Source organism: Tiliqua scincoides, chromosome 6 (assembly GCF_035046505.1).
Source record: "Tiliqua scincoides isolate rTilSci1 chromosome 6, rTilSci1.hap2, whole genome shotgun sequence".
Classification (NCBI taxonomy): Eukaryota; Metazoa; Chordata; class Lepidosauria; order Squamata; family Scincidae; genus Tiliqua; species Tiliqua scincoides.
This window is the reverse complement of record NC_089826.1, coordinates 50,370,646-50,393,440: the sequence shown is the minus strand read 5'-3', so window position 1 is coordinate 50,393,440 and position 22,795 is coordinate 50,370,646. Positions and strand designations below refer to the sequence as shown.

General features: G+C 43.8%; 1 protein-coding gene across 2 annotated transcripts in view; it reads right to left on the bottom strand.

The window, feature by feature from the left end:
- The window catches only part of KLHL2 (kelch like family member 2), a 45,002-nt gene that overhangs the window by 5,793 nt on the left and 16,414 nt on the right, over positions 1–22,795 (bottom strand). The window contains exons 3-10 of one of the 2 annotated variants that reach the window (XM_066632066.1): positions 19,192–19,354; positions 13,597–13,706; positions 10,134–10,250; positions 7,510–7,659; positions 5,501–5,618; positions 5,164–5,361; positions 4,544–4,645; positions 2,931–3,059 (exon numbers count right to left, since the gene is read on the bottom strand). In XM_066632066.1, the coding sequence (XP_066488163.1) occupies positions 2,931–3,059; positions 4,544–4,645; positions 5,164–5,361; positions 5,501–5,618; positions 7,510–7,659; positions 10,134–10,250; positions 13,597–13,706; positions 19,192–19,354 (1,087 nt within the window). Of the gene's footprint in view, positions 1–2,930; positions 3,060–4,543; positions 4,646–5,163; positions 5,362–5,500; positions 5,619–7,509; positions 7,660–10,133; positions 10,251–13,596; positions 13,707–17,947; positions 18,020–19,191; positions 19,355–22,795 lie in introns of those variants that run through there. The other variant, XM_066632067.1, reaches the window with a different exon arrangement.

The window sequence follows — 22,795 nt, the reverse complement described above, 5'->3', positions numbered from 1 at the left end:
CTCCTCAAGGTATGGGAACATTTGTTTCCTTACGTCTGGGCTGCATCAGTGCTGGAAAGTTAGATAGGATTGGGCCCTCAGTCAAGATATATCTATCTTGACAATATGTATATTGTCTGCTTAGCACAGGAAGGGGAGCTTGCAGCAGATCATAAAGGTAAAAAAAACTATATATGCAGTGTTATCTTCATTTTAGATGTCAAAAGGGTTTTGTGGCTCCCAAGGTTTTCTTTTCTCCGGAAAACAGGTCCAAATGGCTCTTTGAATGTTTAAGGTTGCCGACCCCTGAACTAGAGGAAATGGGTCAACATAGAGAGGTGGTCAACATACGGAAAAAAGGCATTTAAATATTATCATGTTTAGCTCCCAGGGCAACAAATGCAAGGCCAAGATTATTTAGATTGGATTTTTAAAAGTTTTATTGCAAATATCAATGAGAATTGATCCTCTTGTGATGCTAACTATTTATATCATCTATATCTATATCAAGAGACAGAGAATAAACAGTCCACAATCAGTGTTTAAAAAAACCCGAGAAAATTCATAAGCTTAAAAAAAATTGTAAGTTAAAAAAAATACTTTGTTTCATAGCAGACAGGCAGACCAATGCTATCCCTTGCCAGCCCATAGCATGTAGCATGTTACATAGCCCCCAACAGCTAAAAAACAACAACACTTTTTTACTTAGGCTGCCTGGCCTCCACTGGGTCTCCTCAGATTCACTAAATGCCAGAAGGTATTTGATATGGTCCCTCACTAAAAGCTGTCGAGTAAACTCTACAGTCAGGGAATAAGAGGAGAGGTCCTCTCCTGGATTAGGGACTGGTTGAGGACCAGGAAACAGGGAGTGGGTGTCAATGGGAAATTGACAAAAAAAGGGGAGAGAGGTGGAGTGCCTCAAGGATCTGTCCTGGGACTGGTGCTTTTCAACATCTTCATAAATGACCTGGAAACAGGGATAAGCAGGAAGGTGGACAAGTTTGTGGATGACACCAAACTTTTCCAAGATGGGACAAACCAGACAAAACACAGGCCCACAGTATCACGTTCAGTGGGCAACTTACAGAGGGTATTAACTCTGTGCATTGGTCTGTGCAATGGTCAAAGTGGTCAAGACACAACTTACAGAGGTGGTCAATATAGAGAGGTTGGTCTCCCATAGTGTATATGCAGTGTCTGTCCATACTGTGAAAATTAGGTCAACTTAAGGAGGTGGTCATTATAGAGAGGGGGTCAACTTTGGAGGTTCTACTGTATAGCTACACTAATTCTTGAGCACCACTTGCAGGATACAAACACTACGGGGCCCTGTAAAAATATTATACAAAACATGGCATACAAAGATAATAGGCAGTGGGGAAAAAAGAACCATTAAGAACCATGTACAAGAACACTCCACATGGACATGATAGAAAAAAAGTTTCCAAGTTAAACAGTATAGAACTGAGGAACAGCACAGAGTAGATCAGGGGTCTCCAAACTTTCTGGCCAGAGGGCCGCATGAAATATCTGGTGCAGTGCTGAAAAAAAGTTAGATATAAAATTTAAAGAAATAAATTAGAGATGGAACTTAGATGAATGAATAAATAAATGAATGGGCTCATTCACTCAGCCTCTCCAGCCCTCAGAACACCCTCCAGGTGCAATCAGAGCACAGCTCTGGTCATGTTCAGTCGAGTGGGCCAGAGGCTTTCAGCGGACAAGAGGCTGGCCGTGGGCCAGACAGAGGCTCGCTGCGGGTAGAAGTAGATATTGATCAGTGTAGGAAGTTGTAAAGAGATGATGAGACCACAAAGAAATCAGTCTGTCCCTCTTGCACTGGCAGAGTTTCTCCTTTGTAAGTCTCTCTGGGTTGTATTCTATGTGCAGAACAACTGGATTTCACATCTCCTGTCTCTGCCACTTCTTGGATTTATTGGTGCAACCCTCAGGACAATTAACCATACATCCTAGGCACTAGAAAGTTGCAAGGATGCAATTCAGAAGTGCATATGCAAAACATTTCACAATTCTCATTGCTAAACCCTCAAATGGCTTTTTGCTTCAACATCATCAATGTTCCCATCTGAGAGATTGTGGTTGGGGACTTCAGGCAGGGAAATGCTTCGATCCAGACTTTTTTTTTTGTTTGCTTAAATATGGTAGTTCTGCTCTCCTCCCACCAGCAAGTTCTCATGTCAGCTGCTCTTATATCACAACAATGAACTGCTTTGTAAACTCAAAGAAGCAATAGTTTCATAGTTACCTACAGAAAACTACCAATAAGGAAATGTCAGCTAATGTACAGCTTGTGCATATTTTTTTAGTGCATCTCTTATGTACTATTTATACATGCACACATCAAGAAGGTACTTGCTTGCTTCATTCTGAATGAAATGAATGAAGCACAAACTATCCACAAACTACAAAAGAAGTTAAGAAGCTAGAGATATAGTAAAGTTGTTGGGTACAACACTCAACAGGTCCATGACCACACACAGTCTCTAGTCAGACATTGATCCATTTTAGAATACCAACTTGCTGCAACAGCAGATCTATGTCTTAAGTATCTGAGCAATACCCCACTCCATTCCTTATCCCAATGCGTAGAACAGCAACACTTCAGTTGTGAGATATTATGTGATCTCCTTGCGCCCCTGACCAAAATCTTGATTTCAAGTTGGGTCTGGATCAAGGACATCTCACATTCTCCCAATTCCAGTGTAACAATGTTCTACATATAGTGAGAGTGGGGAGCTCTTCACTGCATAAAGGAATTCCAAGGGACATCAGCATAATTGTAACCACAGTTGTTGGCTTGTGAGAAGACAAAAGTAGTTGCAGCTACTGAAACAAAAACTTATGTGGTGTCTGAGATCATAAAGATGTTATGCATTAGACCACCTACATTTTTCCATTTAACACACTTCTCAAAAATTGTGCATGCTCACCTGCTCCACTACGTCTAGTGCCCATTTCTGAAACATAGGTCCATTCATTTGAACTACAATTATAGCACTCCACTGTGCTAAGGCACTGACGTGATGCTCCATCATAGCCACCTACTGCATACAGCATACCTGAAGAAGAAGAATTCACATATTGTGTGAGTGTACATGTATATTTACATATGTGCATAGAACTAGGTAGGCTGTCATCACAGTATTCAGCCCTGGAGCTCTAAGTACCCCCTACATCTCTTTCTGGACAAGAGCAGAGAGGAGTAAAACCAGACAGTTCTGATGGTTGGTAGCATGGACAGGCCAGTCATGAAGCGACCCGAGTTGCTTGCACTGGCAGCAGATCTGGAGTGCCTTCATCCCAAGCCTGCTGCTGCCACCTCCAGCTCACTGCAGATACAGACCACATCATTCCCCACCTGCTAAAAGTGAGAATCAGATCATCCACTTCCCTCCCCATGCTTCGTACTTTTATGATGTTTAAAGAGATGCGTTTCCATGTGAAGAGGGAGTGCAGTGAGAAGGTAATTCGCGCTTTTTTTTTAGTTTTAATTTTTTTTTTAAGGGGGATATGTGCACATGTCCCAGCAAAGGCAGCAGCAGCAAGTCAGGGTAGTGTTGGGTAGTGGACCCAGCTGGGCAACAGAAAGTCAAACATGAAAATTAGACACTGCTTTCTCTAATCTATATAAGTATTTCAAGTAAATTCTGGCAGATTCAAGTTTGAAAAGAATGCCAGAGCAGGAAGATCTTAACTAAGGCCCAAATCCTAACCAACTTTCCAGCACTGGCATAGCTGTGCTAATGGGGCAAGTGCTGCATCCTGCAGTTGGGTGGCACTCATGGAGGACTCTTCATGGTAAGGGAATGTTTGTTCCCTTATCTCGGAGCTGCATTGCCCTTACCTTGCTGCTGGAGAGTGTGTTAGGATTGCGCCCTAAGCTGCTCAAGTCATTAAAAAGGATTTATGTCTTGCTTTTCTAAAGTTCAAAACTACTTACAATAAAGTAAATAAAGCATCAATCATTTATCCCTTTAAAAAAAATCAAAAACCTAAGAGATTTGTTTTTCTTTAGAATAATTTCAAAAAACATTTGCTTAAATGAAAAACTAACAACCCAATCCTAAGCAACTTGCTAGTGTAGATGCAGCCATGCCAACAAGGCATGTGCTGCATTCTGTGGTGGAGAAGAGTTACGGAGGACACCTCAAAGTAAGAGAACATTTGTTCCCTTATCCTGGGGCTGCATTAGTGCTTGGACGTTGGTTAGGATTGGGCTGTTAAATAGTATCTTTTTACTGAGTAAGTTATTTAAAGCTTCCCAGCTGAAGCCAATAACACTTGACTACCACAGCTGTTTAGTTCCATAGCAGACAACAGGATGCCACAGCAGGAAAGACCAATTTTTCCCCAAGTCTCAAGGAGAGAACATAGACACACACAGGCAAAGCAATTCACACAGAAGACTGCAGAGGGCACTCCTGAGCCTAATATTGCATCTAAGGATGAGATGGTACTCTGATGACACAAAGTTGCTAGTGTGCTGGGGGGGGAATGCCTCTAATGAATGTATTGTACATGGAGTATTTGGCTGAGGCCTTACCTCCAACAACACCTACACCAACACTACTTCTCCTTGTGTTCATTGGAGCCACACGAAACCATTCATTAGCCTTCATGTTGTAAGCTTCTACTGATGATAAACCTGTAATAAAATAAGTACAGAAAGTACTTAAATAGCGTGAAGGTATTGTTTGGATACTAATTGTTCCATGAATTACCATGGATATTATGAATCATTCCTATAAATTCTTTCCTATCCCTGAAATAAACAGATTTCATTAACAGACAGTAAGAACATTAGATTGCTGTTCAGCTGCAATATTGTGCATGCAAACGTATAGGAAAATCCACCAAGATTTTAATTTTACACATAACTGGGGAAGTAAGTTCTAGTACTGTATGACGTTTATATTGAAAATTTCAGAGGTCGGGGGAGAAGAAGAGCATGCCAGAGGAAGTTGTAAGATTTGAATTTAAACATGCAAAGACATTCCAGTGGGTAGCCAAAGTTATGCTTTGTAACAAAACATGCTGAAATGCCCAATGGGTTCCAAGCTTAAGGGTCAAGGGAAAAGGCTAGCGTGAATTGCTGCTGCAAAGCACAAGAGTTCTCGACAAAGAAATCCCCTAAATAGCCAGAACTACATTACAACTATACACCTGTGCTCCCATCAAATCCTCCCACAGCATACAAGAGTCCATTCAATACAGCGGCTCCCAAAGTGCTCCTTCTGTCTTGCATATTAGCAACACTCGTCCATTGGTCCTTCACTGGATCATATGAATCCACTGTTCGAACTCTCAAAGAACCGTTGAAACCACCGACAGCAAAGACGAGACCGTCCATGAATACCACTCCTGAAAGAAGAACGAAATATTCAACATAACCATAATTTTGTAAAGCGGTAGGTGCATTTTTGAGCAGGCATTCTGAATTTCAGCCCACCCATCTTGGTAGAAAGCTGTCAGCATGGACTTTACAAATGGATGTAGCTACCTGCTCGGCATCTTCTGGTAGGAAGCTCAGCAACTTGATGCCACCGTTCTTCTTTAAAGTCATAACACTCCACGCTGCGGATGGCCTTTGGTGCTTGTCCTCCAACCACCACCATTAGCTTCAAGAGGAAGCAACACCCAGTAAGTAAAAAGTGCTCAGTCACATTAATGAAGTAGACATCATTTCTGAGTGCTGTTAAATCAGCGAACAAGGTATAGGTATGGACATGCAGCAGTGATACCTGTCATGTTACCCAAAAGGCAAAGATGGAAGAAGGAATTCACATACTGCCCTTCTTTTTTTCCCCCAAAACCAACTCTCCCCAGGAGATTGGGTCCTGTTGCTACAGCCCTCAATAAGCAATTGAGGAGAGGACCTCCCACTTCTATCCACAACTACATTAGTTTCCTGCCACCACTCAGATATAGAGAAGCACTGTAAGATTTCTTATAAAGGCAAACATCATACTTGCAACTTGTGTGGCACCAAATGTCTCCACACGGGTTCACTAACGACTCATTACCTCAGCATGTGAAGAGAGATTCTTTGCTGAACTATTACCATAATCTAATCAGTTAGATCAGGGGTGCCCAAACTCTGGCCCGCGGGCCACTTGCAGCACGCTGAAAGTCCCCATCCGGCCCCCAGGGGGTCCCCTCCACCTCCAATGGGCACTCAGCCCTCACCCCAGCCCACGCTGGCCTGCCATGCAAGCTCCGTGCCTTGCTTTTCCTTGCTGCCGCTGAGCTCAGTGGCAGCGAAGGAAAGACGAGCCCAGCCGGCGTGCAGGGCCTTTTATAGTGGGAAGGTAACGCGAGACTTGCAGGTCCCGCGTTACTTCCCACTATAAAAGACCCTGCACGCTTGCCTGCTAGTCTCTTCTTTCTTGCCCATGGGCTCGGCTGGGCTCCATTTGGCTCGGCTCCCCTCCCCTCCCCTCCTGCAACCTGAGCCGGGGGGGGGGGAGAGAGAGAGATCATGAGGGAGGGGAGCCCAGCCCAGCTCGCAGCACGTCTCCCTCCCAAGGGAGGGAGGGCTGGTTGGCTGGCCAGGCAGGCAGGCAGGCAGCACATGGGCAGGCAGGTAGGCATCCAGCTGGGCAAGCTGGCAGGCAGCCCAAGCAAACGAAGGAGGGAGGGCGAGGGGGCAGGTGAGCAGGCGGGTGTATGTGTCTGAAAGTGTGGAAGATCCCCCCCCCTCATTAGGGTGAATGGGATCATAAACTGGCATGAAGATCCCCCCCCCCTCTTATTAGGGTGAATGGGATCATAAACTGGATTGAATTCATTCATTCATTTTCCGTCTCTAATATATTAATTTATGAAAATTTATTCAAATTTGAACTGTAAATTAATTCTTTTTTTTTTTCCAGCCCCCGACAGTGTCAGAGAGATGTTGTGGCCCTCCTGCCAAAAACTTTGAGCACCCCTGAGTTAGATAATAGCTGCTACATTTTCAGACTGAAGAACTTGAAAGAAAGGCAGAATACATGTCTACTCAGAAGTAAGTTTCAATGTATTCCAGGGTGATGAAGTGGTTTGGGGGTGGACTTAGACCTGGAAGATCCAGGTTCAAATCCTCCCTCAGCCATAAAGCTTCCTGGGTGACCCTGGGCCAGTCACTTTCTCTCAGGCTCACCTACCTCACAGGGTTGTTGTGAGGACAAAAAGAGGGGAGCAGCTGTGTACACCACCCTGAGCTCTTTACAGGAAGGACAGTATAAAAATGTGAAAAATTAAAAAAAAAAGTTCCATAGGGTTTACTCCCAGGAGCTGTCTATAGAAGTGCATTCCAAGTTTATTTAAAAATAGGGTAGAACCAATTAGTATATGACTGGATTAAACTGGGAAACTTCATGGCACTGTTTTAAGTTCTGAAGCAACACAGGCAAAACATCTGTATTAGGACCATACGATTTAATTCACCTGTCTTTGCTGAATGTTTTAACACTTCTTCACAACAATTCAATATAAAAAGGAAGCAGGCAAGCCTACAGTGAGGGACCTTACTTTTGGAAGACAGGCAGATGTTCTCAACCTGGTTCGTGTACTTTTCATGAGCGCTCTTTGTTCAAGTGGTAGCAAGTGATACTTCATTGCTTCAATGAGGTAATCCTTACATGCACTGCTGTTTTTAACCAGCACCTCCTCTTCAACTCTCTGCACATGAAACATGATGACACAGTTTTAGCAAGCTGCATTATACAATAGATACGCCCTGACTAATCCAACTCTTGGGAGCCTACAGTCCCCATATCAAGATCAGCACCCCTACCTTCTGGATTTGCTCAGTGAGAAATGGTAGAGGCAGAGGGCTGATTCAGACACTACTTTGTTGTTCAAAATCAGCCCCATGTGATGAGACAGGCAAACTCATGCTGAGCACACATCCCAGCTGTTACACCCTGGAAAGTTCAGGGCCAGTTTTCTTAATCAAGGGGAGTCACAATTCATCCAAACTGTCCCTCAACATATGCTCCTAAGCCAAATTTTTAAATAAGTTTAGAAGTGCATGTAGTGGAGCTGTTTGGATGGATTTATATCATACAATCAACTCCCCAGGAAGTGAGAGAATAAGAAATAAGCACAGCGCAAACATGCACATCACAGGAGGCAGGCTAAGTGGTTGAGGGCGCAATCCTAACTTGTGCTGGAAAAGACAGGTCAACTGGCCTGCACTGAATGCAGGGCAAGGTAGGTGTGGGCTGATGGACAACTCATAGTAAAGTGTTTTATTCCCTGCCCTATGCCCAAATCTGTGCCTGCGATTTTGCAGGTGCAAATCCAAGCAGCCTATGTAAGGCTGCTCAGGCCGGGGCTGGCAATTAGGATCCAGACTGCAATCCCCCAACTGGTCCTGCCCTCCTCCTAGGTCAGATCTGCCTCCTGGGTGGCTCTCCCGCACCCCAAAACACCTCCTCCCCACCTCCATTCCTCCCTCCCACCACCCACCCCTTGTGCTGGCCTGCCCAGTATGGCACAAACTTACTCCATACAGGCCACAGATCTGGCTCCACTAGGCCAGCACACATCCATGAGCAGGCCTAGCCTGCTCCCAAGTAGCCGTGAATGTGCTTTACAGCCCACTTGCAACACTAGAAAGCTAGCACAAGGGACTTGTGCCAGCTCAGGGGGGTGGTTTGGATTGTGCTGTGTCTTTGAGCCAGCCCCTAGTTTGCCAGACAATCAGAATCAAAGGAAAACAAGCCAATTCAGAACAGCAGCTTGTGAGCTAGACAGAAAAGGCACAGAAGCCATATTCTGGGGGGGAAGTACGATCACCTATCTGCTCTAAAATTCTGTCTCCCGAGTACAGGTTTTGTCCCACAAGGGCATTTTTCAGAGCCTTTTTGGAAAATATTTAGCCAAGACCTTAAGGGAAATGAACTCAAAGAGATCAAGTAAATAAAAAGAATGCTTATTGCTAAGTTCTTAAAGAATGTGCTATTCCAACAGCTAACTTTGTATTTATATACATGCACCACTCAAGACACCATAGCAAATATCCATCTCTTCAGCAGATAGAAAAAATACACATACCAGTGCACAATAAGCCAAGCTATTTTGTTCTAGTATAACTGTGGATTCATACTCTTAGCAAATGTCATTTGAGACCAGTCACCTTCCAATTAGAAATATCTTGTGCTCATTAAGTTGATGAAGTTATTCTGCCAAATAAATAGAGCCCTACTAAACTATTCCCAAAAGTTTCAAGATGTGCCAAGAGTAGTGTGGCAGGAATAAAAACAAAACACAGATTACATGACAAATATCACATTACTAAGACAATAAGGGCATAATCTTAACCCTTTATGTCAGTGCTTTCCAGCTCTGAGGTAAGGGAACAAACATTCCCTTACTCTGAGGAGGCCTCCATGAGTGACACCCAACTGCAGGAGGCATCACATGGCCCATTGGCACCGCTATGCCAGTGCTGGAAAGCAATGACATAAGGGGTTAGGATTGTGCCCTAAGAAGTGTATTGGAAACAATTGGTACACCTTTAGAGCACGCTACTTGCAACTAAACAATTCAGTGTCTTTAATGGTAAAGCTTTTATTCGCATGATTAACAATCTACCCCTGGGGGCTGGGGGATAAGAATAGGGCCTCAGTTTGGCTGTACTTGTCGTAAGAGGCGACTAAACAGCCACCGGGTAGATGGGACTCAATAGCCTGGGAAGGCAGCTCATCTGAGAGAAGGAAAACTCTGATCCCAAACCTCCACTGCCTTGTGGCTACATCCAGTTATGGAAAAGGCTTCAGGAGTCAACCTCGAGGCAAAATCCGGAGCTGGAGTCCCTGAGGTAGTTCAGGGCTGAACACAGTCACGTTCTGGCAACTCCTGCGACGCCGCTGGAACCAACCATAATGGTCTCTGCCTTTCCACTGGATCATTTCAGTGATGTGGAGAGGGGGGATTTGCTGCATGGGAAACAGTCTATCCTCCATATCTACTTTACCCAGGCTTCACGCTCTGGAGAGGACATTCTGTTCCAGAACCACCATTCAGAGCGTGATACCATAGTCTTTCGAGACTGAAGGATGCCAGTGCAACAATCTACCAATTTCCAATTTGCTATTTATCTTACAGAATCACATGAAAAAAGTGTGAAATGCTTACATTTCACTTACCTGAACCAAATACTCTCGGGAGAGTAACGGTAGCCGAACATGTTCCATCAGATGTGCCATGAGCTCTTGTCTCACATCTTTGTCATGGTTAACCCAAGCGATCACTGCTTCAAATACCTTCCAGAATATAAGATACAATACATTATGAGTAATATACATTTTCTAGCCTTTTAAATGAAAGGTGTAAGTGTATTTGAGTCCTAATCTGCCAGTTCTGGAATCAAGAATGAAGACTCACACTTCCAATTCAGAGTTGGTGTAGCGTGGCAGCAAGACACAGAGCTGTAAATCAGGACCTCCCTAAATGCTGCCCCTGCCATGAACACACTAGGTGACCTTAGGCAAGTCACTCCTCTCTCAGCTTCAACTCCCCATGTGTCATAATGGAGATACTTGCAAACCTTACAGGGTGTTTGCTGTTTAGTTTTCTGTTATTCTTGCATGTCAAGGGCTTTGCAGACTCAGAAAGCACTATATAGAAGCGTTCAGCATTACTACTACAGTGAAGGCTAGAATGACTGATGGAACTGTCCTTCCCTGAGCCTGTAGACAGGGAGTGGAACCACAGTGGCTTCCACATGCTGCAGCAGTACCAAGCCTATCAAGGGTTAACAGTGGCCTTTTCACTTGAAAAACAAATTGAGAGAATCCCACACTCAAGCTGCGTTTTGCATGAGCATCTTGCTCATTCTGGCAGTGTCTGCTCTACTCTGGGCAAATGGGTGTATTTCCTATCCCCACCACCTCCAACTTCTCATAAGCCACCAGGAAGAAAGGAATCAGTCCTTTTACTCAGGGTAGAGCAACCATGACCAGAGAAATAGAGCTTGGAATGGGGAGAGTGAGCACCATCAAGTAATTGTTGGAACTGATGGGCTAAGTGCAGAAGCAACAAATACTTCCAAGAATTTGGCTACTACCTGCAGTTGCTGGATGCAGGGAACTTTTTTTTTTAAAAAAACTAGTCATTTAAATAGAACTTAAGGTTTGTGCATTCCTTCATTAAGAACCACCAGATACAAACTGGTCCATGCTCTCAAAACAGGAAACAACCTGTACAAATTATTCTCACCATAGTTTTGTGTTATCCCTCTAGCAGTCAATGAAAAGCAGAGGGCTATACTTGGACAGTATGATTCAGATAACCTCATATCACACAGTGCTGGCACTACATTGCTGGGAGCTCTGGGGAAAAGCACTGCATGGGGCCCCTCAAGGCCCCCACTTGATAGTGTACTAGATCAATGGTTTCCAAACATTTTAGCACTGGGACCCACTTTTTTAAATGACACTTGATCAAGACCCACCTAGCTTTACGAGACTATACCAGCCACTCAAGTCTCTGTTTTTATCCTTTCTAGTATGGGGGAACATTTTCTAGAGCATTTGTTGAGCTTCGAGTTCACTGGATTGGGACCATTATGGTGGCCTTGCATTCCCCTTTGATGAGGCATGTTCACCTACTTGCAAATAAACACACATGTGGCTCAGTTTCCATAGAGACATTTCCCTTTGTCAGCTTGTGGGGGGACAGGACTTCGTTCGAGAGCGTTTTTTGGCGCCTGCGTGCATTGGATCAGGACAATTCTGGTGGCATTGTGTTACATCCTCTCTTTGTTCTAAAGGTGAGTGGTAGCTTTTGCTTCACTGGAAATGCTTCAATATTCCCTCCTCCCCCAAAAGGTACCTCTATCAAGCTTTTGGTAATATGCATAGATATGTAAAATGAATCAATTGGTCAAGCATTAAAGCAATATTTAATGAACTAGAGCTTTCACCTATAATATCACCAAGAGTCAAACACAACTGACTGGATAAAACACACACAGTACTTCTTTAATTGGACAACATCTCCACTAAAGAACAGAGCATGGCCACCAATTTCAAATCTCAAGCTATGAATGATTTTCTAGCATTACATTTTAATTTCATGTCATTCATAGTTTTCTGTACAGAGGATGAATTTAGAGTTAGTGGTTCTCTTCGGTGCTGAAGTTCATTATGTACTGCTTTCTAAAGAGTATTTTAATAGAAGTTTTGTGTTGCTAGGTTGTCCATAGGCCCATAAATAGAAGTGCATTGCTCTCAGCTGCAGAAGACAAAATACCACCTCTGAGCTTGCTTAAGACAAGCTATGCTTCGAGCTTATTTGCTCCAAAGTCTTAATTACCTTTGCTCACCAGTGTTCCAATACATGCAGCAAAGCCACTCAACAGCCTGGTCAGCTAGCTCAAGATTTATCATATGAATTCCCATACTAGATATATCTGCAGCCTATGCGAAAGCTTACTGAAGATTAGGCTCAATTTGCAGGCAAGGTACCAGAAGAGCTGCCAAGGATTTAAAGGATGAGAGTCACATGACTCTAAAAGCAGGCCGAGATGTGGGCTGCCAGCACTTGCACCCCTGCCAAGTGTTCTGAGAGTTGGACTGTGATACTGCAGTAAGTGTCAGGCCTTACTGAGGGGGAAAGCCCACACAGGACCTGGGCATGTGGCAAAACAGTCACAACAGTTTCTCCATGTGCCCACATCCAGCACATGTTTGCTTAACCTACATCTCAGCCCACATTCAGCGTTACATGATCTTATGCAGCAAGGCAGCAAGTAGTTATGCCATCTCTGGATAAAGCACTAAGGGGTGCAGTTATCCTCTCTTAGCACATCTTGGATGTGTGTTACACACATCAAATTGGATGGCTTTGATTAGTGTGTTCAGATTTCTACAGCTATGATTAATGATGCTAATTAGCTTCTATAGGGCATGGCATCCAGTGAGCATTTTCACTGTTGGGTGTTCCCTCCATGAACAGAATGGATGCAGGAACTAGTGGGATGCTCCTCTGCTCATGGAGAAAGTTTCTGTTGGTTAAAGGCACTAGTCAGAATGCCACCCACAGTGTTTAATAATTATTACTTTAAAATTCTATCCTGTTTTTCTCCTTTAGGGACTACATTTATAAGGTGGTTTATAAATGTGATAAACAAGCCAGTTTTAAAAAAAAAATCAAAAACTTACTAAACCAGCAGCTGCTAATCTAAAGGGCTTAAGCAAAAAAACAGAGACCGGGAAAAACTCACTTGTTATGACAGGCAGGTACTATAAAGTTTGACATGTTCTTAGAGTGGGGTGGAGTATGTGGGAGGGGAGGGGATGGAACCCTCCTCACCATTCCCATGCCTTCCCTGCCCTCAATCTGTTGCTCCATCTATTCTTATTTGCTCCTGACCCATACTAGAAGAGAGCCAGAAATGCAGGGGGGGGGGGAAGACATTGAAGCAACAGACTGTAGGGGAAGTAAAGCACGTAAGGGGTGTGAAAGGTTCTGTGTGCCTCTTGCTCTTGAAGATACCTCAGTCCCTCTCTTTGTACTTGAGCATGACAGAAACACAATGGCCTCACCACCACCTCCAGTTTAGCTGAAGGTTCTCTAAAGTCCCAAGTTCAGGGAAAGCTGCCTCACCTTTTCCTCTGATGCAATTGTGAGCTTGTCGCTGGATATTAAGCTGCACACCTGCTCTATGCCGAGATTCAGGAATTCTTCACCAAGTACCACTTCAGTAAAGTGCTGTTCTGTTTGGAGGAAAAGAATTGTTTAACACCACAATAAAATGGGCATTTCATCTTTACACAGATTCAGTAAATACAGAAGTACTTCGCTTTGTATACATGGGCTACAAGACAGACTCATTTTACAATTTTTAACCCCCACTAATGATGACTATTTTGGATTAGCATGGAAACATAGGTCTGATTTTTTTTTAACATAAAAATGTCCCCAGATTCAGAAAATATAACTGGCAATAAGATCAATGCATAAAAGAGAACTTATAATAAAGAAAAAGATTGAAGAAGACAGTGGTCAAAGACTGACGTTACACACTGACAGGAAGTAAAACCTAAAAGACAGAAATAAGACAATATTCACACTTTCCAGAAACAGTAAAGTGAATTAGCACAAAGTCAGTAATTAAGGTGATCTAATATCATGTGCTGGTGAAAGTGCTATTTAAAAAGGACAGAGGTGTTCTAATTAGCCACTGATGAAATGCCCTGGAAAGTGATTAGCAAGTAACCCCTTGCATACTCCCTCCCCCACCACAGAGAGAGAGAGAGAGAGAGAGAGAGAGAGAGAGAGAGAGAGCTTATATATTCCTTTAGATTAAAAACACAACCGGAAAGTATATTAGGGCGCCTGAGGAGAGGGTGCCATGATTAGCTGCCTGTTTAGAACTTAGCAGTTGCCTAGGAGATCTGTTAACTGCTTGATAAATACCCTTTTGTCAAGAAAGAGACACTGATAAATGAATTATTTTGAATAGGAAGCCAGAAGTGATTTCTCTGCACCCAGCCTCTCATAAACTCTAATCTGCCAACAGGCTAGTTTCTGAAATAAGAGCCACATGCTGAAGCAGAAGGTGCTGGGGGAAGTCCACTCAGGGCACAGGAACAGGAGATACTGCTGTTAGAGGAAGAAGGCAGGACATCCAACTTCCCATAGGGTTTTCAAAATATCTGTATGTCTTCAACTGCAAATTGCCTATTTTTTTATTATTAGGATTGATCCGGAGTTGATATCCTGCTTTGCTGGGATTGTCTAATTGTAGTTTCCTGGTTTGGATATCATGGGAAGCTGTGGTTTTACAAAACATTTTGCATTTAGTCCAATATGCAAAGGGAGAAGGCAAGGGGACGGAGTGCATGTTTAGACTTGTCCATGACCCAGCAAACCCCCACCCTACCCCAACAGAGGGCACCAAATGAGAAACAAGTAATCGAGAGATATTTATATCAGCCTTTCCACCAAGCCACTACGACTGCTGCTTTTGTGCTTGCCAGACAAGCAAGTGGTAAGGCCAGCAATTTGGTATTCTACCACTCATTTGCACTGCATTTCCATCCTGGTTAGAATCAAGAGATTTGGGGTGAGGGGAGGGAGGTTCTATCAGCTCTTCAAACAGACACTTAAAATTCCCTGCTTGGAGGGTCAATCAGCAGAGGAGCCAGATCCTCTTGAATATAGGTGGGTCCTCTCTATCTGTGGGTTCAGAACCCTTGGATTTGATTCATCACAGGCTTCTGAACCTGCGGTGGAGAAGCACTCACCTGAGCTCCCAGATGTGACCGAAAGTACTTTCCAGTTGTGTTTGGGGGGGGGGCATTTTGAGATAGTCTCCCCATCAGATTATTACTTCAACAACACCATCAATGTACACATTACATAGAAAAGTGAACAGACCCGTTCCAAAGGCTCACAATCTGCAATAGAGTGCACCCACCATCATACGTATCCCAATATCATAACCATTAGAGATATATTCTATTGCTAACACACTTTAAGTCTCCTGAAGTATCTGAGAACTAACGACACGCTGATATACTGATGAGCTGACCCTCAGTGGCAGAGAACAGTTGCCCTCAAGTGGAGAGTGGGAGGCGAAGGGCCAGAGAGAGGCCAGAATGGGAAGGAATCCAGCTGGAAAGAGGAGTTCTATGAAAGACTAGAACTATTCAATTGTAAAAATCCCTATGGGGGTTTACAACAGCATGCCTATGTAAACCGCCTTGGATTAAAGTCTGATAAGAAATATGATGACCAAAGAAAGACAGTATATAAATACCTGTATAAATATAAATAAATAAATAATAGAGAATTAGGAGACCAAACACACAATGTAAAGAAAGGAAACTCAGACATCTAATCTGCTTGACTTTGTATTGAAGTAACACTTCCGAGAACAAAAAACCATAGTAACAAGGATAACAGCATAGCAACAGAAACTGCTACTCAAAAAAGTCACACACAAAACACACCACACACACACCAGAATTAGTGACGTGCTTAGACTTAAAAGACTTCTTTGTGGAACCAAAGAACACTGGAAAATGTAACATCAGTATAAAGCATCAAGCTGCAACTGAAGTTATTTGCTAAATATCAGGAGTAATACTTGTGTAACTGTGGACCACTACAAGCTTTTCACTTTGGTAACAATTCTCTACACAAGCTTAAATGTTTGATAGATGTGTTGCAAAGGGCAACATGCCAGAGCACAATGGCTGGATGCTGCCACAAGAGGCTGGCTCCATGTGCCAGCAGACTCCAGATGACCTCTGGCCCCAGTAAATACAAGTAGGAGTTGGAAGGAAGACAGGGGATGCATGAAATGAGGAGGTGACAGGTGGACTGAGACCAGGAAGGGGGCGGATTCAGTGGTAGCAGTGTCCATCGAATCCAATGCGCCTTCACAGGTCCACACAGACATGCATCAGCGATATCACTAGCACAGGTCTGGGTTGACCCACCAGGCCAACAGGCATCCAACAGGTCTCCTTTCGACATGAGGCTGAAACTCCCCCATGGGATTTGGCAGGTGCCTTGTTGGTGCTGCTGCGTCCCTATGCAGGGAGTTAGGATTGGGCTGTCAGATTCACAGTATAGTATATGCAAATATGGGATATTTTTACTTGGGGGGGGGGGAAGTTACACATTTGTTTTTTCTATTCCAAGCTTAGAATTCTCTGTTTCGAGTCTCTTGAAAATCTTAGAGAATCAAAACAAATAGCTTTAATTTTTTCTAAAACTAATTCCTCATAGGACTCACACATTCCAACAACGTAGATTTGACAAGTCATACACTCTTTATTAGCAGAGATGGGAACTCAAGTCACTCATTCGGATCAGAGTCATGAAAATGCATGTTTTTTGCTGAATTGACTTGTGAGTCACACACGTGGAAGACTAGAAAAAACACGCGAGTCAGGACCCCCGAACTCAACACTCGTTCCCACCCATGCTGACTCGAGTCTGTCTGTGTCTGGATGTGCCTGCTTACTGTTTTTGTGACATGAAAACCTTGTACGGCCAGCATTCTGACCGGGCAAGCAACAGGGAGGATCCAGCCGGGAAGAGATAATGTTTGCTTTTGCAGATGGCGGGAGGGGGAAGGCAGGAGTAGGTCTCCGATAGGAAGGAAGGAAACAATTATCATTGGATCTTTGGCTAAGGGAGAACAGGAGGAGGAGCCCAAGAGGGTCCTTGCCTTATGATTGGCTGCAGGCACCCAGGGAGGGGGAAGGAGGACGTTTGTAGCTATCACACTTGCCAACCACATGGCATGAACTCCTTTGTTAATGGGGAGGAGGAAGCCTCATTGAATGACTAGCTCAGTGGGACTGCTTCTGAGTAGAGCTGCCAGGCACTGCTGCATGTGACTGCCTCCTCCCTCTTGCCACTTCTGTCCCTGTTCTCGCAGTCCCTCCCACCCTCTCCCACAATTTATACAGATGGGACAGCAAGATAGTCTTTAAAGTGAACTCCCACAAACACACAGAGCAGCAGCCCCGTTTTATCCATCGTGGGCTTTTTAAGCGGGGGAGCAGCGACTCGACTTGAGTCCTTTACAGTCACTAAAGGGTGACTTGGAGACTCAGGAAGCACCCCCATTATGACTCTTTTGAGTCGAGGGGGAGCAGTGACTCTAGACTTCACTCAAGCCACACTGGATTTTCCCATCACTGCTTATTAGTTCAAGTCAGCCAGCCCAGAAACAAGTTGTAGATCCACATGCATCTTCCTGATTACACCTACTTCCCCATTCACAACCCTAGTTTACTATAATATTCAAATCTCACCAATGATGTTTACATCTAACTGTTTGACATGTATTTCCACTTCTGATTTAAGACAACCTACAATTACTGCAAGCCAGGAAGGGGAAGATGGAATTGGTGCACAAAAGGGGAGAGAGTACATGCACCTGCAGCATGTTCCCAATGGCCAGACCATAGCTGATTTGAGCCACCATACCTACCTTCATGTAACCAGAGGCTTGTCCAAAAGGTTCCTTTCATGCCTTTATGCACTGAATCAGTTATGTGAACATCCAGATTAAGAAAACCAGGCCAAGTTCTACATTTAACCTCATGGCCCAAAAAGTGAAAAAGGCTGAAGTCGTTACATCACACACTCTCAAAACATAGAAGCTCTCAATAATTTAGTATTGCTGCTGGGGACATTATGTCTGTAATTAAAAAAATTATAACCATTCTAGTTATTTTAACAGTTGAAGTATGACTATGTAGCTAAACGCATTAAATGAGTAACCAGAAAGCAGGCAGACACTTTTTGGCTTCATTAAGTTTGACAGAGTAACTCATTTAAATACTGGTTTCTTAAAATGGGCAGCATTAAAAATGTATCCACATAATTAAGTGGCCGTCAAATTTTTAAAAAGTGAACGTGCAAAGAAGAAACTTGTTGGAATTAATACAAGTCTTCAGAAGTGTAAGCACAAAATTCAAAATACATGGATGTGCATTATCCCAAAGAGACATTGACTAGACCACGTTAGAATTATTCTCACCTTCTAATAGCTATTATAGTAACTATTTTACACCAGCAAATTTTGTCTTTTATTACTGAATTAACTTATAATATTGCCACCAACATTTTTCACAAGGCTAGCAAGTCCTAAACGCTTAGTTGCCTAAACTTTAAAATTTGGTGCTAGTTCCAATTAAGTTTAACATGTTTCTCAGTCCTGGTTTTGAAACTATATGCAGTTTTTCTTGCATCTGCAAAATAAGTGCATAAGGCAGTCAGTTCGAGTATGCTTGCATTTCCCAGCAGCCAGGCTTAAGTTTTTACTCTTGCAATGTTAAAAGGCTATCCATTTGACCAGGGGTCTCTAAACTTTTTGGCCAAAGGGCCACATCAAATATCTGGCGTAGTGTTGAGGGCCAAAAAAAAAAATTTATAAAATTTAAATAAATACATTAGAGATGGAACTTAAATGAATAAATGAATGGGTTCAAATGTCCAGGATTTCTCCAAGTACCAACACAGCCCAAGCACACACTTAAATGGATCCCCATTCCCCACCCCACAAGCACAACTCCAATTGTGTTTGGTCAACTGTGCCAGAGGCTCTCTGGCCAAATAGAGGCTTGCTGTGGGCCACATCTGGCCCATGGGCCAGGGTTTGGAGACCCCTGCACTAGACAGAATTAGTGCCACAGTCTGATGAAATGCTGCTCAGAAAGGTGCTGCACTTGCCTGCATATGTGTTGGCCTTGTTCAGTAGGTCTGTGCATGCATGCATGTCAGCAAAAGCACGAATGCCCAAACAGTTGACAGGATGAAGCTGGGTTTCCAGAAAATCACAGCAACTCTTCTTTACATCCTGCAGCTGCAACAAACTAGCTGCCGGGAGGAGTACCTACAACAAGGAAAACTAGATGAGTACATCCAGTCAGTGCCACTAACACCCCCCCCCCCCCAACACACACATTAGGAAAAGTATTAGAGATGGAAGGCAAGAATACGATTGATGGAGCTATGCATTTCAATGCCATCCCTACATCAGCTCATATTTTGGGAAGCTTGCTATAGACAACACACCTCTGTCCCATGGTAGTTTTACAACCAATACTTCATCCTAAATTTCCTTAATACTTGACCTCATTAGCCTTAGAATTCAGTTTAGCCTTTGGAATCCTACACAATGAATTGTCCTCTCACGGGCACTTACAACAAGTGGGCTCCCATACCCACAGATTCAGTTATCTACAGATCTGCTGATTGACGGGGGTGGGGGGTGCATACCCATTATATTACCTTCCTTTTTGTGTAGTCATGCTGGAAGTACAAGTGTTTCTTGCTTTAAATTTCTTTAAAGCAATGTGACATGCAGGCAACCAGTCTGCAAGCTAGAGGGTGACTAACAGGACACAGGACGGTTCCTGCTTCCTGTTAGTCTCTTTGTAGTATGCAGATTGTTGCCTTCATGTTGCTTGGCTTTGCTTACGGAAGTTTAAAGCAAGAAACAGACATGCTGGTCGTGCTGGTGTCAGCACGACTGCATAAAAAAAAATAAGGTAATGTAATGGGCATGTAAAGAGAGCACTGCTATTTATATAGCAGACCCCCGTATCTGTGGTTTCCTTACCGGGGGGGGGGGAATGGAACCCCCACAGATACAGAGGCCTGCTTGTATATAATGCAACTTTTCTAGGTTTCCAAAGCAGTAGCCAGTCTCCCTTGCTAGGTGAGTTTCAAATACTAAACCAACCTCAGTCAATAAGGCAAGTGGTCCAGCTCTGGTGTGCTTGAAGCCCTAGCCTCAGTGCAGGCACCAGGTTGCTCAGTGGCCTGGAGCAAAGCCCTACCCATGGTCCCATTCTACTCCTCCTGATGGTACGCTGGACTTTCCTACTGCCAACAGTACTATGGGTACAAGGATCAATCCAGGCATGGGCTCTTCAAGTCTGATCTGGCTAGTCTAACACTACTCCGCCTTGCCTGACTAAACAACTTTCTTCCCCCAAATCCTAGTAAAAAAAACAGTGCTTGGGGAGGCAGTCTGGGGGGCAGTCTCCTACCCTGCCAACAGCCCTGTAAGTTCTACTAAAGCTTCCTCGTTTCACTCCTGTGCTTAACTATAGGATTTGACTATATTAGTTGCGCAGTGTTAGGAGGAAAACAAAGGGAGGCCAAGCCCCAAACAAAACAAAAAGCATTCAACTGATATCGTACAAGTACTCAGTGTGTTTCAGCCTCAGCCTTCCTCAGGGGCATTAAGAGAATCTTCTTAGTACCAATTGATTCTGCTATTATCAAATTCTGAAAAGGCATGAACCCCTGGAAAGCTAAACTTGTACTAAGCTCATATCCTGCAGCAGCAGATTTTAGCAATATTGGTGGTATTTGTTTTTTCTTTTTAAGATTTATTCGAATTAAGTTCATTGCCAAGACTTTTCTCCGGTTCTACATTTTGCAGAAACACACATAGATCCGGGTGGTCTCTTTCCAGAAGAGCTGCTGTTACTCACAATCATTTTTAGGTAGGAGAACAAAAAGCAGCATGATAAGCAAAACAGAGAACTTGAGCCAAATACAGACAGGTAAGACTATCAAAAATCCAGAACTCTGTTGCATTTTCATTGGTACATGAAGCTTCTGCATAAGCAAGCTTTCCAACAGCACACTCCTATACATATTCACTCAGAAGTAAGTCTATTCAGTTGGGTGGGATGACATGTTATCTCAGCCACTCCCAAATACCATTCATTGCAACAAACGTGCTTCAGAAAAGCCATGATATAGAAAGGAACAACAAAACATTTGTTGAAATTTCATGCTCCATTATGATCAGCATTTTCAAAAATGACTGCAAGTCATTTTCATTTCACCATTAATATTCTAATTTTCTGCCTATGGACTCATTTTAATTTGAGAGGATATATTAAACATCTTCATCATAATAGTGAAGTGCAGACATAATAAATACTTAACATTTGTATCGTGCTTTGAGTGCATTAACTGCTTCACAGGCAAGGACTACAGAAAGACAGAACTACAACAGACTGAGGGCCCAATCCAACTTTGCAGCAAGGATGCAGCCATGCCAACAGGATGTACGCTGCATTTTGCAATGGGGAAGCAATCATGGAGGCCTCCTCAAGGGAAGGGAACATTTGTCCCTTTACCTTGGAGCTGCATCACAACTACATCAGTGCTGGAAAAATGGACAGGATTGGGCCCCAAGACAAGTATTATCTCTGTACTGAAGATGAGGCTGCAAAGACGTAGTTTGTCTTAAGGCCACCCAATGAGTTCTTGGCAGAAGTCGCATTTGAACCCAGGAAGTCCTGATTTGTCACAGGCAGTGCAATCCTACTAGTACCCTGAGCCGGCACAAGTCCCTTGTGCCAGCTCCAGTGTTGTGAATGTGCTGTAAAGAACGTTCACAGCTACTTGGGAGCAGGTTGGACTAGTGCACAGATGTGTGCTGGTTCAGCAGAGTCAGCGCCATGTCAGGGTGAGTTTGTGCTGGCCCAGGCAGGCTGGTACAAGGGGTAGGAGAGGGCAGAGGAAGAATGGGGGCAAAGAGGGGATGAGTGGCCCATGGAGAAAACTGAGCTCGAAAAGGAATAGGGCTGGCTGTGGAAGCGCAGGTCAGATCCCAATCCCCATCCCCAGTGGCATTACTTGGGCTGCTTGGATTAGCGCTCGTGAAATCACGAATGCAAATCCGAGTAGCCCCATGCTCCAAGTTGTGCCCTGGGCCACACCAAACCTATGCTGTATCCAGTTGGCCTGCCTGTTCCAGCATAGGTTTGGATTGCGCCCTTAGGCACAAACATTCCCTTACCTTGAGAAGGCCTTCTTGACTGCCTTCCCACTGCAGGATGCAGTGCACGCCACTTTGGCACAGCTATGTCAGAGCTGGAAAGTTGGTTAGGATTGCGCCCTAAGGCGCAATTGCGGCCTAACCCCATATGTCAGTGCTTTCCAGCACTGGCATACTGGTGCCAATGGGACATGTGCTGCATCCTGCACTTGGATGTCGTCACTCACGGAGGCCTCCTCAAAGTAAGGGAATGTTTGTTCCCTTACCTCAGAGCTGCATTGCCCTTATGTCAGTGCTGGAAAGCACTGACATAGGGGGTTAGGATTGTGCCCCAAGTCTCTTAGCTAATATACTATACCAACTACCTACATAGCACTGAATGATTTTTCATTATATCCACAGTTAATGTATACAAAACATGACAGTAAAGAAGATACACTGCACTAGCACTCCAACTTCAACTTCCCATCATGTCTTTATTTACATGGTTGTGTTTGTTACTATTTCTGGAGGCCTTTAAACGTAAGT